The sequence below is a fragment of the Lampetra planeri genome, chromosome 26 (assembly GCF_965212315.1).
Source record: "Lampetra planeri chromosome 26, kcLamPlan1.2.h2, whole genome shotgun sequence".
In the NCBI taxonomy this organism is placed as follows: Eukaryota; Metazoa; Chordata; class Hyperoartia; order Petromyzontiformes; family Petromyzontidae; genus Lampetra; species Lampetra planeri.
Window position 1 is genome coordinate 11775617 of NC_136132.1, and position 21075 is coordinate 11796691.

At 56.1% G+C, this 21075-nt stretch overlaps 1 protein-coding gene across 1 annotated transcript in view; it reads left to right on the forward strand.

Moving 5' to 3' along the window:
• The window catches only part of LOC144727761 (cadherin-15-like), a 41027-nt gene that overhangs the window by 12273 nt on the left and 7679 nt on the right, over window positions 1-21075 (forward strand). The window contains exons 2-11 of the mRNA XM_078606825.1: window positions 4702-4902; window positions 5806-5961; window positions 10440-10584; window positions 12228-12400; window positions 12950-13084; window positions 14691-14873; window positions 16245-16525; window positions 18065-18207; window positions 18855-19091; window positions 20741-20983. Of these exons, the coding sequence (XP_078462951.1) occupies window positions 4702-4902; window positions 5806-5961; window positions 10440-10584; window positions 12228-12400; window positions 12950-13084; window positions 14691-14873; window positions 16245-16525; window positions 18065-18207; window positions 18855-19091; window positions 20741-20983 (1897 nt within the window). The remainder of the gene's footprint in view (window positions 1-4701; window positions 4903-5805; window positions 5962-10439; window positions 10585-12227; window positions 12401-12949; window positions 13085-14690; window positions 14874-16244; window positions 16526-18064; window positions 18208-18854; window positions 19092-20740; window positions 20984-21075) is intronic.

A 21075-nucleotide genomic window follows, 5' to 3' on the forward strand; every position in this document is an offset into this window, starting at 1 on the left:
GCCCTGTGTCCCGTGCCCCCCCCCCCCCCCCCCCACACACAAAATTAAGGTTACTAACGCCACAATACACAGATCGGGACAGGTGAGAGCCTGGACAGGTGAGAGCCGAGACAGGTGAGAGCATGAATAGAAGATAGCCTGGACAGATGAGAACAGGAATAGGTTAATCCTGGACAGATGAAATCCTGAACAGGTGAGAGCCTGGAGAGGTGAGAGCCTGGACAGGTGAGAGCCTGGACAGGTGAGAGCCTGGTCAGGTGAGAGCTTGGACAGGTGAGAGCCTGGACAGGTGAGAGCCTGGACAGGTGAGAGCCTGGACAGGTGAGAGCCTGGTCAGGTGAGAGCCTTGAGCTGTTGCTTGTACCTACAGCTTGGTCGCTGCTGCGTGTGCAGTGGGAGAGAGAGGTGCAGACGACTTCCGATGCAGCTACAGAAACCCCCACTCAGCCAGGACGGTGCTGGTTCTGAGTGCGACGAGCAGGTTGCTAGACGAGCTCCGCAGGTCGGTTCTGCTGAGGTCAGTGGAGTGGGAAGGGTGACGTCAGGGGGAGCCAGGGCCCTAGCGGAGCCAAGGTACCCAGAGGGAGGACGCCACGATGGTTCGTAGATGTTAACTACCTCGCCTGGTATGCAGGAGGTCCGTGGTTCGATCCCGACCTGGGCGCCTGCTGTATGTTTGGAGTTTGCGTGTCTCTCTCCCCGAGGTCACGTGGATTTGTCTAAGGTACCTCCAGTTTTTCCTTCCACATTTAGAATCAACGTCACGCGTTTAGAGTATTTGGCTGTTATACATTACCACGTGATAAGCCGCCATTTCGTTGAGCTATCATTTGTGATCAGGCCACACAGGATCTCATAGCTCAGTGGGTTTTGCCTGGTAAATAAAAAAATAGTGAATTATTATTTGTATATTTTTGAAGTGATTTGTTTACCTTTCCTATACTTTGCACTCCTATCGTGTTCGTGTACTGTTGGTTGTTTGTTGTTGTAAAGTCCTGACCCCGTGCACCTGTGAAAAATATCGTCAAAGCTCATCGGATGTTTCCAGGATAAAAACAGATTCACATTCTCAAAATGTGCAGCCCGAGGTGATGCCGAGGATTTTCGAGCGACATGCAAATGGGTAATTCAAAAATAATTCCCATCATAAGAAGAACAGCCATTGCCTGTCACAACAGCACCTCGTTTAGGGGGGAGCGCGAGCTGCTCACGATAGCGGTGACATTCATCTCTCGCGTTCCGAACGGTCCGTCTGACCGAAATTAAAAACATCTGATAAAAAATGTCATCTATAAGGGAGGAAAAGTCGCGCAGATGGACCCGCCACCACCCCCCGACCCCCATCATAGTAAAGTGGAATTGCCACCCACCGGCTCAGGGCGGGGATGGGGGGCGGTGGAGGAGGAGGGGCTTGCGGGGTGTGAGGTGGCTCTGGGGCATTGCCCGCCGCGCGCCTTTACAACCTGGGAAGCGCGCGGGTTCAGCAGAAAAGGAGTTGCCCCGCCTCTCCACGTGGACGTCCCACCTCTCTAGGCGGACAGAGGCCGTTACATTCAGGACGCCCCGTCGCGTCTTGCGGGCGGGCGCGAGTTCCGTGTGTGGAACGCGACGCGCGAATGCGCTCAGCGTGATCACCACTGCCGGCGGGATAGAAGCCCCCGAGCGGCGCTTTAGCCGCGTGCGCTTCCTGCCGGAGTGATGGCACGCGGCGGAATCACGATGCCGACAGCAGCTAATGGCTCGTGAGATGGCCGTTAAGGCGGACGAGTATTGTGCGAGGGAGGGTAGTGGTGGTGGTGGTGGGCGACTGCTGCCACACTCGTGGTTTGTCTCGGAGGTTTGCTGACTGATGGGAAGGAGAGATTCGTGGGAGGGCTGGAGATTGCAGGGACACAGAGGGGAGGGCATACATATTCCCCCGAGTGCGTCTGAAACACCAAACATGCAGCGCTTCTCCGACACATTTTCTATTGTGACAATAAACACACGGAAACACATAGTCGCCTTGAAATATTACCCGAGATTACATTTATTTTCATGAAACCGAAACTGAACTTGCGAGGAAGGCTGGCCGTGGACGCGTGTGCTCTCGGCCCTCCGAGTTCGTGCAAAATGCATCGGCGCGCCGAGCGCGATGCGGCGTGCTGCGCGCAACAGCTGGCGAGGTGTCGCCGGAGGGGATCCGGAGGAGGTGACACAAGGCCAGGTAGTGATGGCTGCGCCATCGCGAATGTAGAAACATTGCAGCGCGTTCACTCGTGCCTTGCGACAGCATCTAAATATAGCAGCACGCGTCCCCTCCAGCTCATGTCCCACGACGGCAGCAGCAGCAGCAGCAGCTCCAAGCGAGGTGCAGAGATCCCGTGGGCGCCACGGGGTTGCGTTCCCACGGCGCAGGGAGGGTCAGGGTGGTGAGAACGCGCGGGCCATGCAAGTGCGGGGCTCTGGGTCTGGGGGCTTTAATCTCTGGCAGGGCAGTGAGTTTTTAAAAATCTTATTGCTCTCAGCAAACTAACAACAAACCTCACCCCTCGTCACTGTCCTTAATCACGTTGGACAAGGTGGGTGCCATGCCACGCACGGACACCCCCACCCCGCACCCCACCGCAGCCGTACGCTGCCAAATCGTGCGCCTGTCTCAAATCTGTTCGCTGGGCCCGCGCCGCGACCCCCACCCCCGTGCCCCCCCCCCCCCACCCCTGCAGCCCCCCCCCGCCCGCCCGCCTGGTGATTCTGCACGCACAGCTGGCCTCCCAGGCCATCGCGACAACAGCTCTCGGCGCAGGGCGTCGCCACGGCTCTTGCACAGAAGGACACTGGTCACAGCAGCGATAATAGTGTTAATAGTAACAATGTTAACGTGTTAATAACAAGGTGGTGGTGACAACCTCATCCTTAACTTCGTTCAGGATCTCGACATCGGTCGCGAGGAGTCTCTCGCTTTCCTATTACGGCTCACTCAGTAGTGAGGACCATGCGCGAAATGTCTCTGCTGAAGGAAAACGCAATCCCTCGCTTGCGCTATCGACCCTTAGAGCATCAGTCGCGGTGCGATTGGTCGTGGCCACTGCAGACAGACCCCAGCGCAGGGCCCCAGTCCAGACGAGGGCGATGCAGAGCGCACTCGTGCCGGCACCTCGCCTCTCTCCACATCCCCGTGTGTTGAAAACAAAACCACATTTCAATTCCCCCGAACAGTGCCGTCGTGGACTGGACCTGTATCTCAAGGGGCGCGTATTTCATAATAGCCACGTGGCACGCGCTCTGCAGCTCGGCGCGTACGGGGGCAGCGTGCGGACCTCTTCCTCGGATTCTGAATCTGTATTTGTACTGGAGAAATCCGATGAGCTGTGAAGCTGATGACGGACGCTTGTGTTGCGCCCGAAACGTCGTGATTTTATTTATTGTATTTTATACCCACGTGACTTTACCGAAAGAACCAAAGAGTATGGATCCCTGCAGTCACGAAAACTTCAAATCGAGACTGTGAAGCCATCGTTCACCGGTCACCATGCGTGGATTCTGAGTGGCCAGAGAGCTCAGCGGTGGGTAGAGCGAGTGGCTCGTAGCGCCGCCTCGCCGCGTGGCCGCTGCCGCCTTCCCGCTCGTCTGTCGTGGTTCCTCCTCCTGGCGTCTCTGAGTCGTCTCCTCTCTTCGGGAGCGAGCGGGTAGTTTGTGGCGTTACAAGTTCACATTTACATCGCCCTCACTGTTGTGATTTTAAAAAACACAATAGCGGCGACGCTGCAGGTGACCGCTGCCGGATCACGTGGTCACAGCCACCGCTCGCACTGAACTTCTATCCCGGGCAGTGGGGGCCGGCGGGGGGGGTCAATGGGGGCAGGCCCGGACTGGCCATGGGGGCAGCAGTCCATAGGGCAGCAGTCAATAGGGCAAATGCCCGGTGGGCCGGTCTGTGTGGGGAAATTGCAAATGTGATCAGAGTAAAACAAATATATTAACACATTCCTGCGGAGCGAGCTGGTAAGAACGTTGGGTTGCTCGGTCAATGACCAGGGTTAATGGCGGCGTGGTGTATTCCGCAAATATGCCCAACTGTGAGGACGGGCACAAGTCGGCGTGAGTAGGTTAAACGTTGAGTCTTATAAGGGCACCACGAGGTGACCAGCCCCTCCCCACCCAGCCCCACCCCTCCCACCCCCCACCCAGCCCCTCCCCACCCAGCCCCTCCCCACCCTCCCCACCCAGCCTCTCCCCTCCCCACCCAGCCCCTCCCCACCCAGCCCCTCCCTGCACGACGGACACAATAATCCCCTGTGGGCTGGTGTAACCAGGAGGTTCCTACCAGTAAAATGTTATATAAAAACATATATTAAAATATCTCATATCATATATCATTTATTTTGTAAAATATTTTTTGCATTTATATATTTATTGTATAAATTTTGTTTGTAATTAAAATGTTATTGCACCTCAAACGTGTACGTTTCATTGCTTATATAAAAGCTCACAGTTGGCGTGAAATCCCAAAGATGATTCCTCACCTGCCCCTTTAATCTCTGTCGGACCCGGCCCCCCAAAATGCGGATAATCGCACTGCAACTTGGGGGCCGCGTGTTTACAAACGCCTCGGCCGCTGTTGTGTTTACTCCCCGTCCGTCACTCAATGGGGGGGGGGGGGGGTTACACAAGCTACGTCTGCCTCTCGCGTGTCTCTTCACCTCCCACCCCTCCCGCCAGGGCTTCGCGCTGAAGGCCGGAGCCTCCGATGAGTGGCTGCAGTCCGGCGTAGACGGGTGGTGGCTGCGCTACTCCCAAGATGTCGTGGTGGCGGCCACGTCGGTGAGCGGCGGGGGTCGCGTGAAGAGAGCCTGGGTCATCCCGCCCATCAGCGTCGCCGAGAACCTGCCCCAGCGCAGCCTCCCCAAGTTCCTGGTGCAGGTAGGGGGGTGGAGGGGGGGCGTTCGCTCACGGTTGGCTACGTACGGTGCGAAAGAAGTTCAACGCAAACACACACAGAGGGACAGGACGCTCACAGAGACGCCGCTCGCTCAGGGCCCCTCCTGTAGCGCTGGGATCGCGGCACGGGGCATCGCCGTGATGCCCCCATGCGGGAGGCGACCTCCCGTAGTACCACACAGCCACCAAAGACAAAGATTCCCCCGAATAGCCTGAACAGACTGTTGGGGCAAGTGCTGTTAGCGAGCACCTGTGAAGACCGGCACGGCACACGAGGTGGTGGATGGCCAGCACCATGCCCTACCGCCTTTGCCTCCCTAGTAGCGATTATTTTACACACCGCACCAAGTACTCATTTAAGTGCTGAGTCGATCTAGGGGAGGGCCAGTACCGGTTCAAATAATCGTCACCGGTGGTGGCCGTGAGCGAGAATCGAACCCGGGTTCGTAGCGCGCCGACCGCCACACCACCGCTCCCCGACAGCAGCGCACCGAGCACACTGACAGACAGACGCACGCATGCCGCTCGCGAAACGCCGAGGTGTTACAGAGCGCCCGCAGACAGGGCCGCAGAACGTGGCGCACAGAGGCCGGCCGCGAGAAGTCGTCGCTGGGACGGCGAGAAAGCGTCCAGCTCGTGACGCGAGGGCGAGTCCGTAGACTGAGCGCGCGCCGGCTCTCCGATCGCGCTGCTCAACCCCGCAAACACCGTTGCGAACGCAGTCTGCACCCACAGAGTCTGAGCAGCGGCTACAGCAGCAGCTACAGCAGCGGCTACAGCAGCAGCTACAGCAGCGGCTACAGCAGCAGGCTGTGCGCAGAAGCTTCCCGCGGCTCTGGGTGTGCGAGTTTTCTCATCGTGCTCGCGTCCGCGTGGTGCACGCAGATCAAGTCGGACAAGCAGGCGAACACCACCATCATCTACAGCGTCAAGGGCGTGGGCGTCGACCTGCCGCCCACGGGCGTGTTCCGCATCGACAAGGCGTCTGGCAACATCTACCTGGAGAAGCCGCTCGACCGGGAGGAGAGGCCCCAATTCCGCGTAAGTGAAGGCAGCGGCTCCCGTCCGCACCGTCCGTTTTCCAGCGCACGTCGCACCATCGTCAATCACGGTCATCGCATCGTCATCATCAATCGGAGCACGCGGCTCTAAACTAAATTATTAAAATAAAAATGTTTTGGTTTATTTTACCAGATAAGGCCCATTGAGCTGTTTAGCTCTTTTTCAGAAGCGACCTGGCTATCACAAATGACAGCTCAACGAAGTGGCTCATCATCGTGTGGAAATTTAAAGCAGCCAAATACTCTAAACGCACGTTTATTAATGTGGAGGACCCACGGGGAGATGAGACGCACAAACTCCAAATAAATATGCAGGTGTCAGGATCGGGATCCAACCGGGAACCTCCTGCACACCAGGCGAGGTAGATGTCCACACCGTGGCTCAGCGATAGCGCGAGCGGCTCGCACTGCTACGAGTTCCATCCTGGTTGGGGGGCTGACTCAGCCCATCATCCGTCCGGGTGGTTTAAAATTAGTACCATCGTGTGGGGAAGGCTGACAGTGGTTGTCTTTTGCATAGACAGATCACCGCGATGGGAATGTGAAATTTTTATGATTGGCTCTCTGCACATTTTAGCACGAAATCACGTTAACATCATCAGCAACATCATCAGCAACATCAGCAACATCATCATCCATGAGAGGGGGTGATGGCGCATGATGCACAGCTAACGTGCTCGGGGTCTTCGGTGTGTTCGGAAGAGTTTGGAGATCGCGCTGCGCGCTCATAGAACAGCAGCAGCAGCTGGGACAGCATCATCAGCAGCAGCTGGGACAGCAGAAGCAGCAGCAGCTGGGACAGCAGAGCGCGCCCCTCCGTGCTGAGCGGCTGTGCGTGACGGTGCCGCCCAACGCGCCGGCACCGGCCAGTGGCCGTGACTGAATCGGTGCGCCAGGCGCTCGCGGTCATCGGGGGGAGGGGGGTAGATGGAGGGGGGGTAGATGGAGGGGGTGGGGCGGTTGGCTTAGAGAGGGTGGAGAGTGTCGCGCCAGACGTGCGGTGATCACCTTCGTGGCACGGGGGGGGGGGGGTGGCAACCTCCCGTTTTGGTACCTCTATAAACGGGCACCGGCAGAGTCTGTTGCTACGCGGTTCTCCCGAGGGCCCGAATTAGCCGGCGCGTTGATCTCCGTGACCTCGCGCCAGCCCCCACCAAAACACACGCGGCACGAACCCTTGCAGGGAGACCACCACCACAAAACAAGACAGAGGTCCCCCGTGTAGCCTTCATCGACTGTCGAGCCAAGTGCTGTGAGCGAGCAGCGCCTAGGAAGGCCGGCACTATGGCGCACGAGGGGGTGGGTGGCCAGCACCGAGTACTCATTTGAGGCTGAGTCGACCTAGGGGAGGAGGCCCAGGACTGGGTGAGATTTTCATCACTGGTGTTGGTGGCCGTGAGCGGGAAACGAACTTGGGTCCGCTGGGTTCGTTGCGCAGCGCGCTAACCGCTGCACCACCACTCCCCACACACACATATATATGTGCTATACAACGGCAAAGATCCCCTGTAAAGCCTGAACAGACTGTTGGGGCAAGTGCTGTAATTGAGCAGCACTTATGAAAACCCGAACGGCACACGAGGGGGGTGGGTGGCCAGCACCACGCCCGGTCGTCTTTGTCTCCCCAGTGGCGATGTTTGCATACCGCACCAAGTACTCATTTAAGGCTGAATCGACCTAGGGGAAACCCAGAACCGGTGCAGATAATCGTCAGTGGTGTTGACCCTGAACGAAAATTGAATTCGGGTCACTGGTTTCGTAGTGCAGCTCGCTAACAAAAAATATCAACCGGGTGACGTTTCGGGTAACGGCATCTCCTTCGTAGCCCATACACAGAGAGGCAGAGTGGATGAGACAAGGTGGAGACGACCACTTGTTTACACCATGAGGCCCTGATGGAAATTGCAAATTAAAAAATCCTGCTTACACGGTTTTATTTAAATTGGCATATGAATAGTCATACTATAAACAGGATTGAGTAACATACAGACCCTTCAATAATCACAAAGTATCACTAACTCAATTAACTAATTTATATTCACAGGTAAATTATCAATGTCCCTGGCACTTTGCATTGTGGGAATAGTTGTTCTGGTGAGCACAAGTGACGATGATTCACATTCCTGGGCCTAATCACCATTTCAGTAAAAGGCATTTGCCGTAACGTCAACAGTTATATGTATAAATGTGTTGTGTATATTTAATGAAACGCAACGTGACACTTTTTTTACTGATTGGCCGTGTCGGGTGGTGGAGGGTTACAACACATTCATAAATAACGCGATCTAAACCCAAAAACGTTCATTATGATTATGAAACGCAGTGCTGTTTTTGACGAAAGTGTTTGATTTTATTTTGTTAGCTATGCCTGTGCACCGCTGCCAATGCAGAAGCAGGGGCATCACTAGTCGATGTGGGGGCGCCGCGGTGGTTTAGGAGATGTGAACTACCTCGCCTGCTTTACAGGAGGCCGTGGGTTCGATCCCGACCTTGACGCTTGCTGTCTAATTGGAGTTTGCGTCTCTCTCTCTACCGGTGGTCGCGTGGATTTTTCTCCGGGTCCTCCGGTTTTAACCGTCCACATTTATAATCAACGTGAGTTTAGAGTACTTGGCTAATATAAATGTCCACATGATAAGCCACTTCGTTGAGCTATCGTTTGTGGCAAGGTCGCTTCTGAAAAGGAGTTATCGAGCTCAGCGGGCCTCAGCTGGTATAAAGAAAACAGTTTAAAAATAGTTTTACGGAAGTCTCCAACTCTTTCCATCGACTATCTGGCCTATGAAGAAGGTCCATTGCCCGAAACGTCATCTGTGGAGTGGGCCGCGCGCGCGTGCAGTGATTGACCGAAACTACTGCCGCTGTATTAACCAGGGCCGCCTTTCAGCATTCCAACTCGAACTTTTGCAGCGACAGGCAAACCCACCACTTGCCTCTGGGCCGTGCCACCGCCCGCCCTCTGCCAGCTTTACAGACAGCGCGTTGAGTGTGAGGCCGGGAGGGCTCCAGGTATCCAGCGCCGTGCAGCTGCACGTGCAGCAGCAGGTGACGATGGTATGGGGTCCGGCCCGGTGGAAGCGGTCTCCTCTGACAGCTGCATCTGTGTCTGCTTCTGACACCCCCTCGTCTCCCCCCCCCCCCACCTCGTCCTACCCCCCTCGTCTCGCATCGCCTCTCACCTCACCTCCCTCTGATGCTCCCCTCGCCACGATGCTCCATTACCGTGTAGTGCAGTAATAGTGTGTGGGTGCAGGGTGTGTGTAGTGCAGTAATAGTGTGTGTGTGCAGGGTGTGTGTAGTGCAGTAATAGTGTGTGTGTGCAGGGTGTATGTATTGCAGTAATAGTGTGTGTGTGCAGGGTGTGTGTAGTGCAGTAACGGTGTGTGGGTGCAGGCTGTGTGTAGTGCAGTAATAATGTGTGTGTGCAGGGTGTGTGTAGTGCAGTAACAGTGTGTGGGTGCAGGGTGTGTGTAGTGCAGTAACAGTGTGTGTGTGCAGGGTGTGTGTAGTGCAGTAATAGTGTGTGTGTGCAGGGTGTATGTATTGCAGTAATAGTGTGTGGGTGCAGGGTGTGTGTAGTGCAGTAATAGTGTGTGTGTGCAGGGTGTGTGTAGTGCAGTAATAGTGTGTGGGTGCAGGCTGTGTGTAGTGCAGTAATAGTGTGTGGGTGCAGGCTGTGTGTAGTGCAGTAGCAGTGTGTGTGTGCAGGGTGTGTGTAGTGCAGTAATAGTGTGTGTGTGTAGTGCAGTAACAGTGTGTGTGTGCAGGGTGTGTGTAGTGCAGTAATAGTGTGTGTGTGCAGGCTGTGTGTAGTGCAGTAATAGTGTGTGTGTGTGCAGGGTGTGTGTAGTGCAGTAACAGTGTGTGTGTGCAGGGTGTGTGTAGTGCAGTAATAGTGTGTGTGTGCAGGCTGTGTGTAGTGCAGTAATAGTGTGTGTGTGCAGGGTGTGTGTAGTGCAGTAATAGTGTGTGTGTGCAGGGTGTGCGTAGTGCAGTAGCAGTGTGTGTGTGCAGGGTGTGTGTAGTGCAGTAATAGTGCGTGTGTGCAGGCTGTGTGTAGTGCAGTAGCAGTGTGTGTGCAGGATGTGTGTAGTGCAGTAATAGTGTGTGTGTGCAGGCTGTGTGTAGTGCAGTAGCAGTGTGTGTGTGCAGGGAGTGTGTAGTGCAGTAATAGTGTGTGTGTGTAGTGCAGTAATAGTGTGTGTGTGCAGGGTGTGTGTAGTGCAGTAACAGTGTGTGGGTGCAGGCTGTGTGCAGTGCAGTAATAGTGTGTGTGTGCAGGGTGTGTGTAGTGCAGTAATAGTGTGTGTGTGCAGGCTGTGTGTAGTGCAGTAAGAGTGTGTGGGTGCAGGCTGTGTGCAGTGCAGTAACAGCGTGTGTGTGCAAGGTGTGTGTAGTGCAGCGTGTGCGTGCGAGGTGTGTGTGTAGTGCGGTGATGGTGCGCGTGCGTGTCCCCAGATCAAGGCGTACGCGCTGGACGCGGCCGGCAAGTCCGTGGAGGAAGCCGTGGACCTGGACATCATCGTGGTGGACATGAACGACAACCGTCCCGTCTTCAACAGCAGCGTCTTCGTGGGGCACGTCAGGGAGAACTCGGAACCCGGTGACTCCCTGCTGCCACCTCGCCCGTTGCCAACTCGCCCTCTCTCAACTCGCCCGCTCACTCCCATCGCACTCACTCCCATCACACAAACTTACGTGACACTTCAATGCAACAGCAGTACAGCAACAAGGACGCCAGCGAGGCGTCTTAAACATAAAACCCCAGGAGCAAAGCGATGCAGATGACGAGACGGAGATACGAGCGCTTGGCGTGTGACTCGGGGAGGAGGAATATCCACGAAAGACTCAAACATCAATTCATCTGGGACATTTGGGAATGTTTGCAATAGTTATATTCCACGCATGGATTTGCGCGCGCGTGGGTATTCATTCGTCGAGGCGAGCTCGGTCTCGCCTGGTACGGTGGCGAGATGTCAACTACCTCGCCTGGTATACAGGAGGTTGGGGTAAGGAGGTTGGAGGTTCGACCCCTGCTCTCACGCCGGCATGTTTGGAATTTGCATGTCTCTCTCCCCGTGGTCGCGTGAATTTTTCTCCGGGTCCCCCGGGGTTTTCCCTCCATATTTAGAAACGTGCGTTTTAGAGTCTTTGGCTGCTATAGATTTCCACGTGACGATAAGCCACTTTGTCGAGCTATCGTTTGCGGCCAGGTCACTTAAGAGAAAAGGGATGTATAGCTCAGTGGGCTTTACCTGGTAAAATAAAAATAGTCGTTTAGGTTTAATCGTATTTTCGGGACGGAGAGTTACCGCCGCGGCATCTCCGCGATGCGCGCACCCCTCGCCATGTGGCCCAACACGAACCTCCTGGGGTCACGCGATGACGAGTCTCCGGCATGCGCCTGGTTGGTGCGCGAGGCACGCGCGGCGCGCACCCCATTCGCCACGGAGCAGCGGCGGCCCAGCGGCCCACACACGCGCAGACACCCACAGGACACACACAGGCCCATCACGAGTTAAACATAGCAGGGGAGGCCACTGACAGCGCCGTGGGGGGGCTGGGAGGGTGCACGCATCAAGAACAGCAGCCGCGTGGCCAACTGTTCACGAGGCATTTCAATTATCTGTCCGCCTTTCGATTTAAAGCTTTCGTGACTGCAGGGATTCATCTTCTTGGTTCTTTCGGTAAAGTCACGTAGAATGGAAATAATAAAATAAATATAATATTTTATTATGTTTTATTTTTATTATTTTATCATTTCCATTCTACGTGACTTTACCGAAAGAACCAAGAAGATATCTGTCCGCCGTGAAAGCGCGCCGTCTGCCGAGGGCTGCGGGGGTCAAAGTTGTGCTCCCGTTTTTATTCAACATTTTATTTTTGTTCTTTCAAATTAACACATTTCACCGAGATTATCTCTCGGGCCGTGCCATCTCACAAGGGATTGTCGACGCAGGTGAAAATATGTTCGAGTTGATTGATTCATTAAGTATGGAAACGGGGACATTTTGGTTGCCTACCGAGGTGGAGGTGGCTGGGGTTGGGTCCGGGAGGAGGGTCTGCCCACTGGGGATTAGCACCTCCAATTAGCACGGTTAGCTACGTATGGTACGAAAGAAATTCAACATGCATACAGTACATAGTGGAGAGACAAAAGCGGCCGGACGCAGCAACGGATGCGTCGCTGCGCCCGTGACGGTGCCTCCCCCCCCCGCTCCGCTGTCCGGCTCGCCGGGCCCGCAGGGGCTCTCGTGATGCGCGTCGGCGCGTTCGACGCGGACGACCCCAACACGGACAACGGCGACCTGCGCTTCTCCATCTCGGACCAGTCCCCGAAGCAGCCCGAAGCCTCCATGTTCAGCATCGACCCCCACACGGGAGACATTCGCACCGTGACCGTCGGCCTCGACCGAGAGGTGAGAGGTCACCGCTCGCGCGAGTCCGCGTGGCGATGCGTCAACATCAGCGCCGGCACGTGGCGCTGGTCGCCCCACGGCCTTCGTGTGCCGTGCCGGCCTTCACTGGCGCTGCTGCGCGAACAGCCCTTGCCCCAGCACTCTGTTAAGGCTACACGGGGGATCTTTGTCTGTGCGTGCTTCCGTAACATTCATGCTGTGTCCAGGATGCCGCTGAGAACATCATCTCATCGTCCCCACGTATGTCTGTGCGCGCGTTTACTTACACTCATTCACACGCATGTGCACACAAACACACACGCTCACTCGCGCACAAACACGCGGACACACACACGCTCAAACACACACACGCGCACACACGCTCACACACACGCGCACACACTTGCTCACACAAATATGCACACACACGCTTACACAAATGCGCACACACACGCTCACACACACGCGCACACACACGCTCACACACACGCTCACACACACGCTCACACACGCTCACACACACGCTCACACACACGCACACACACACGCGCACACACACGCTCACACCAGGCGGTGGCGAGCTACAACCTGACCCTCCAGGTGTCGGACATGGCTGGGGGCCCCGCGGGCCTGGTCACCACGGCGACGGCCATCGTTCACGTGGACGACGTCAACGACAACGGCCCTCGGTTCACGCAGAGCTCGGTACCACCACGTGGCCTCAGCCTCCTCCTCCTCCTCCTCATCCCGCGGCTCACTGCACGCACACACAAAGACAAAGATCCTTCGCCCCGTATAGCCTTAGCAGACAGTCGGGGCAAGTGCTGTTAGCGAGCGCCTAATAGAAAATATTATTTAAAGGTATCTTGTTGGAGTTTGAACATCTTAACACCTGTTTGATTGCCAGAAAGGGTACAAGCTCTACTTATTTTTTAAATCATTTTGATACCGGCAAAACGGTCGCATAGAGATGTATTATTATTTATTCATCCAAGGAAATCCACACTGAGTAGAATTACTTTTTTTCAGGAGGGTCCTGCTGCTGCTGCTACGACGTTGAGTTTTTTATTTTCAGATGTTGTCAGCCGATGAGGCATGACTTGTGTTTATTATTATTATACACGTGGGTGGAGGAAACCAGAGCACCCTGAGAAAGTCCACGCCTTGCGCGAGATGGCAACGCTTAGCCCCCGTACAGATGGACTCAGGTGGCGATTAGTCCACTTGCAGTACTCGCCATATCTTATCGGCCAATTAATGGGCGAGTTTACCCGTGGGAGGAAACCGGAGGATCCAGAGAAACCCCCACGCGTGCGAGGGGGCAACACCTATCCCCGAACAGACGGAGCAGGTGAGCTCCACGGCATTGCTGTACCGCCTTCTCCTGGCAGAGCGAGTGTAGGGACACCTTCTCGATGCCCACGTGGGAGGGAGTTTCGCAACCTGTGTGTGTGTGTGCTGTGATGTGTGTGTGTGAGTGGTGATCCACCAACCCTCGCTGCTGCCTCCACAGCGCCGGCTCACAGACGGCCACGTGCAGCAGCGTAGCCACCACCTTCTCATCACGGCTCCCATGCCGACGCCGCTGTGTGCTTCTGCAGAGGGGAAGCGGCAGTGAGCGTGGGGCTGCGGGACAAATGGCTTTCGTAGCGGGACTCCAACTCATTCTCAGAGCGAGCAGCGATTGCCGTGCATGGCAGTGAGGAGCTCGCATTTGGCTCCAATTCCAAATGGCTCACATGGCGGAGCCTACACAGGCTCAGAGTGGGTTGCGACAGACGCAACTCACTCGTGAAATCAACCGAACAATGGTGCTCGTCAGGAGAAACAAACCACGTGGATCATCTCCTGAGATGCCCCGCAGCGCCACAATGCACCACTCCTCAATATTTGGCAATGCCAACGCCAGAAGCGGTGGCCTGTGCAAACATGTGGAGAAAAGACCCGTGGAGGTTGCACAGGGAACACGACGAAGAAGATCGCGTGTGTGTGTATGGGAGGAGCGGTGGAGCATCAGTTGGCGCGCTGAGCTTCGAACCCGGTCACCCGAGTTCGATTCCCGCTCACGGCCAACACCGATGGCGATAATTTGAACAGATTCTGGGATTCCCTAGGTCGATTCAGCCTCAAATGAGTACCTGGTGCGGTGTGTAAACATCTCGGGAGACAAAGGCGGCCAGCCGTGGCGCCGACCACCCGCCCCTCTCGCGTGTGACGTGCCGGCTTTCGTAGGCGCTGCTACTCGCCAACGGCCCTTGCCCCAACAGTCTGTTGAGGCTACGCGGTGGGGGGGGGATCTTTGTCTGTGTAGTTCATGGCGGTGGTGGGCGAGGGGGACGTGGGCCGCGCCGCGGTGCTCGCCGTGCGCGACGAGGACGTGCCCGGCACGCCGGCGTGGCGCGCCCGCTACCGCATCGCGGCCGGGGACCCGGGCGGCCTCTTCACCGTGGACACCGACCCCGAGACCAACGCCGGCATCCTCACCATCACTCAGGTGCCGCCACCACCACCACCACCGCCACAACCGCCACACCCACCACCACTACCACCACCACTACCACCACGACTACCACCACTACCACTACCACCACCGCCGTCATCTCCACCACTACCACCACTACCGCCACCACTGCCGCCACTACCACCACAACTACCACCACTACCGCCACCATTACCACCACCGCCGTCACCACCACTACCACCGCCACTACCGCCACCACCACCGCCACTACCACCGCCACCACCACTACTACCACCACTACCACCACTACCGCCACCACTACCATCACTACCGCCACCACTGCCGCCACTACCACCACCACTACCACCACTACCGCCACTACCGCCACCACCACCACTACCACCACCGCCGTCACCACCACTACCACCACCACTACCACCACCACCACTACCACCACCACTACCACCACCGCCACTATGAGCTTTGATCCCAGCACGGTTGGCTATGTACTGTGCGAAAGAAGTTCAACATACTGTACATACAAAGACAATCATCGATGCGATGATAATTATAAGTGTATTTATTTTTCCAGGGGAGCCACGCTAAAGTAGGCCTCTTCTTCATGAGGCTCCTGCATTGGGTTCTCATTTTAAGGAAACTGGAGCACTGGAGAAAATCCACGAAAGCGAGGGGTCAACGCTCTAGCCCTGCACAGATTGAGATTATTTATTCTTATTTAGATTTGATTTACTTCAGCAGCTGGACTTTGTTCCATCGACACTCTGCGATGGCGCAGATGTTATAGAGAGCTTAGTTACAATCAGATGGAAACAGGTGGGAGCAGGCGATTAGTTCGCACTTATCTGTGCCGCCTTCTCCTGGCGACCATCTCCTTGACGCCCACGGGAAGGAAGTTCCACAGCCCATCCGTGCGTGATCCACCAACCCTCGCTGCTGCTGCTGCTGCTGCTTCCACAGCGCTGGGCTAGCACAGGCAGTCGCGTGCAGCAGCGTAGCCACCGCCGCCCGGCCAGCGAGTATCACTATCCCAGGCTGAAACGTATCAATGCATTATTCCTGTAGAGTGTGTAGTGTTGTGTGTCTGCGTGTCGTCTTTGTGGTTGGCCAGGACTTCAATACAGCACGGGGGAGACGAGAGAATAGCCTAACGGGGCTTTGGTTCACTCGTGAGACGCAAGTTTATCCAGACGTTTGGAAAGTTTGAAATGCACTAGAGGAAGGATGTGGGGCAGCGTGTGTGAAATATAAAGTGACAGTCAAGTATACCACGAGTCCATCATCGCCAGCATCATCAACAACTCAGCGTTCGTTCTTCTGTCCGTCACTGCGACACGTTCACGTGCGTGCGGTGGACACCCCCCCCCCCCCCGTCTGCGCCGACAGCCGCTGGACTACGAGACGAGCACGCGCTACGTGCTCACGGTGGTCGCCGAGAACGAAGCGCCGCTGGAGACGGCCGCTGCCGTCGGGGACCAGGAGGAGGGGGCGTCGGCGGCGGCGTCGTCGGCGGCGACGGTCACCGTCTACGTGCAGGACCGCAACGAGGCGCCCGCCTTCCCCGAGAGCCCGCGCCGCGTGGCGCTCGGGGAGCACACGCGGCGCGGCGACGCCGTCGCGCGCTACGCGGTCACCGACCCCGACCACATCGCCAACCAGAAGATCACGTGAGCGCCCACACACGCGCGCGTAGATGATAGGTTCCCCGCCCGCCCTTGCCCCATCCACCCCGGCGTAGCCTGTGACAGGCTGTCGGGGCCAAGTGCTGGCGGCGGGCAGCGCCTACGAAGGCCGGCACTGAGTGGCGTACGCAGGGGGTGGGTGGTCAGCACCACGTCCCGGTGCCGATGCTTTCTACACACCGCAACCGCGTACTCATTTGAGGCTGAGTCGACCTAGGGGAGGAGGCCCAGGGCCGGTTGAGATAGTCGTCACTGGTGTTTTTTGGCCGTGAGCGGGAATCAAACTCGGGTCGCTGGGTTCGTAGTGCAACGCGCGAACCGCTGCACCAAAGACAAAGATCCACCGTATATCCTTAACCGACTGTTGGGGCAAGTGCTGTTAGCGAGCACCTATGAAGGCCGGCACGGCACACGAGGGAGTGGGTGGCCAGCACCACGACCGACCGCCTTTGTCTCCCCAGTGGCGTTGTTTACACACCGCAATAGGTATTTTTGGAGGCTGAGTCGACCTAGGAGAGGCCCAGGACCGGAACGAATAATCGTCGCTGGTGTTGGCCGTGAGCGGGAATCATTTAAGTTTGAGTCGACCGAGCGGAGGACCTATTTTTTTATGGGTTTTATATGCCGCTTTTATTGGTCGCAAGCGAGAATCGAATTCGGATCGCCGGTTTCGTGGTGCAGTGTGCTAAGCAATGCTCCACCGCTCCCCACGCACACACATGCTCTACATATGCACAAAGTGTGTTATATATGGTGCACGTACGCACACATACTTTACGCACACACGTACATAAGCTTCCTGTGACAAAACGTTGGCGGAGAACACATTTCTTAAAATACTCTTCCATAAAAATGTAGTCCTGGAAACGCTACATTTTATACGTAGGCTTCCACGACCAAAATTATGATTCATAATTAAATGTGGGTTCCATCATCGCGTAGCTACAGTGCCAACGTTCAGCTGTATCCTGGAGGGATGTTGAAAAGCAAGCAACATTGCCCACTTGACCACGTGATTTGATTGGATCTGTCACTGGTTGGCGGCGATTATAACTGAACATTGGCATTATTATTGTATTATTATTATTGTACCCACATGACGATCCAACCCACAGGAAACTAACTATGAATCTGAAACAGTAAATTCGGTTCACGGCGATGACTGCGCAAGCGTGTGGACAGACGGGGATGTGCGTGCGTGTCGCGGCTAGCGCTACGAACCCGGCGACCCGAGTTTGATTCCCGCTCACGGCCAACACCGGTGACGATTATCTGAACCGGTCCCTGAGCTTCCCCTAGGTCGACTCAGCCTCAAATGAGTCCCTTGTTATGGTGTATACAAAAAACCGCCACTGGGGAGATGAATGTGGTCGGTCGTGGTGTTAGCCACCCACCCCTTCACGCGTGACGTGCCGGCCTTCATAGGCGCTCCTCGCAAACGGCACTTGCCCCAACAGTCTGCTAAGGCTACACGGGGGGATCTTTGTGTTTGTGTCCCGCACCACCCGACGGCCCTGCCTGCAGCTACTCGGTGGCGTGGGACCCGGCGGGCTGGCTGGACGTGGACGTGGACACGGGCGACATCGCCGCCAAGCGGGACTTCGACAAGATGTCGGGATTCCTGGAGGGAGGCGTCTACTCCGCTGTGATCATGGCAGAGGACGATGGTGAGTGGCACACACAAAGACAAATATTCCCCCCCTGTATAGCCTTAACAGACTTTTGGGTCAAGTGCTGTTAGCAAGCAGCAGCGCCTATGCAGGCCGGAATGGCACAGAAAGGGGTGGGTGGCCAGCACCACGCCCGGCCGCCTTTGTCTCCCCAGTGGCGATATTTTCACACCACACAAGGTACTAATTTTGAGGCTGAGATCGACCATAAATGGTCCAGATAATCGTCACTGGTGTTGGTGGCCGCGAGCGGGAATCGAGCTCGGGTCGCCGGGTTCGTTGCGCAGTGCGTCAACCGCTGCACTCCAGATCCGCATACAAAGATCCCCCGTGTCGCCTTAACAGACTGTTGGGGCAAGTGCTGATCGCGAGCGCCTCCACATACATGCATAGAAAGACAACGATCGCGTGCTTGTTCTGGTGCTCGCTAACAGCACTTGCCCAACAGTCTGCTAAGGCTTTTGGGGGGATCTTTATATTTGCACACACACACACACATACACACGGAGAGGCACGCGCACGCACGATCTTGTTGGACGTGACAACATCACCGCCTGCACCACGCCGTGCGCTATCACCCCCCTCCCCCTCCCCCCTGGTGACGCCGCTGCTGCCCGGCGCGCTCTGTCCCCGCGGCGGCGCAGGCATCCCGCCGCACACGGCCACGGGCACGCTGCACGTGACGCTGCTGGAGCAGAACGACTTCGCGCCCGCGCTGTCCCCGCGCGCCGGCGTGCTGTGCCACGAGCGGGCCAAGGGCGAGGGGCTGCTGCTGCAGGGCTGGGACGCAGACCTGGCGCCACAGGCCGCACCCTTCCACTTCGCCTTCCATCCGGACTTCCCCGAGTTCGCCGACAACTTCACCATCACGCCCGTCAACGGTGGGGTGCCGACGCCGGGCTCGCGCCACCGTGATCCGAAACCGCGAAAGGCAGCGAGGGTTGTGGTAGATGGCGCAAATACAACTGAAATAATATTTGTTTTTCTCTGCGCCTGATGACGGCCGCTTGTGTTGCGATCGAGTTTTTTTATTTTATTTTTTATTGGTATTTTTATTTTATTTTCTATCTACGCGACTTTACCGAAAAAAACCAAAGAATATGAATTCCTGCAGTCACGAAAGTTTTAAGTCAAAATTTTACAACTGAAAAAGCTAAACAACTTTATTTTTATTTTACCAGGTAAGGCCCACTACTCAGCCACGTAGCTCTGTTGTTTCAGAAGCGACCTGGCGCTCGCAAATGATAGCCCAACGTAGTAATGGGCTTACCTTGTGGAAAATTATAGCAGCCAAATACACTAAACGCACGTTGATTCTCAACTTGGAAAGGAAAAACCAGAGGACTAGGAGAAAAATCAACACGACCACGGGGTAAAGACATGCAAACTCCAAATATACAGCAGCAAGCGTCAGGGTCGGGATCGAACCCGCGACGTCCTGTATACCAGGCGAGGTCGTTAACATCTCTACATCACGATGCTCCCTCCCTGCTCGATGTCTGTCACCGTTTCCTGGCTCGTGCATGGCTCAGACGGCAAGTGGATGCATTTCCATCTGTACGGGGGATTGAGTGTAATTTCACCTCCCTCGAACACGTGCAGTTTCATGCCGCTACTCCGGCTTCCTGTCCCCACGTGCAGCTGTGAGCACTCACGAACAGAGATGGCCAAACGTCCCAAAATAGGGAGACCCGGCGGTAGCGCCACGCGCTGTTGCAAAGGTTCACGGTTCGGTTCAAGCGGCCGCCCTGGTTAATACTGCGGCTGAGAGTATTAACTATTTTAATAATAATACTACGCGCTGTCTGAGGATTATTATTATTCGCAAGAGTTGTCCGTTTTGTTTCGGCGTCACAGACCAGTCAATTAAACAACAACAACAACAAAAACGATCCGCAGACACTGTGCATGTTGATTCTCAATGTGGAGGGAAAAACCGGAGGACCCGGAGCAAAATCCACGCGACCAAAAGTGAGAGCATGGAGACTCCACACACACAGCAGGCGTCAGGGTCGGAAATGAACCCACGACCCCCTGTATACTAGGCGAGGGAGTCAACATGTCGCCACCGCGGCTCCCCTTGTATACATGCAGGACAACTCGCCAAAAAGAGTCATGAGACTGGGCGAGGCTTTTCTGGGTAAACGAGCGGAACGGTGACGATGATCGCGATGATGGCGATGATTCGAAGACCGCCTTGTGACACCGGTGCTGGATGTATTCCCACCTCCATGCGAAAACATTTGCTCATTTTGGCGCTGTAATTTTCATGAATGACACTGAATAAAATAACAACATTGTTATTATTACGTAGGAGATGGAGAGGTGGCAGAGTGGTTAGCCTACTGCAGTGTGAACGCGGGGTCCTGTGGGTGATTGTGTCTGCGTGTGGCGCCTGTGGGTGACTGCGTCGTCTCCCCTGACAAGTGGTTGCGTCTGTGGGTGACTGCGTCGTCTCCCCTGACAAGTGGTTGCGTCTGTGGGTGGCTGCGCCCGTGGGTGGCCGCGCCACCGCGTCGTGTCCGCACAGGCACCCACGCGCTGCTGCAGCTGCGGGTGGAGCAGGTGAGGGAGGGCGACTACGAGCTGCCGCTCGTCCTCTCCGACTCGGGCTCGCCCGCCCTGGCCGACTCGCCGACACTCAACCTCACCGTGTGCACCTGCGACGCGTTCGGCGACTGCGTGGTCAAGGCCTTCATCGTGGGGGGGCCGGCCATGGGCCTCAGCACTCCCGCCATCCTCGCCATCATTTTCTCCATCATCGCCCTGCTGCGTGAGTTTGCAGCCTCGATTGTTGACGAACAACCTCCACTCAGACCACCCTGGGGAGCTGGGGGGGGGGTTGGCGGCCGGGGTGGAGGTGAG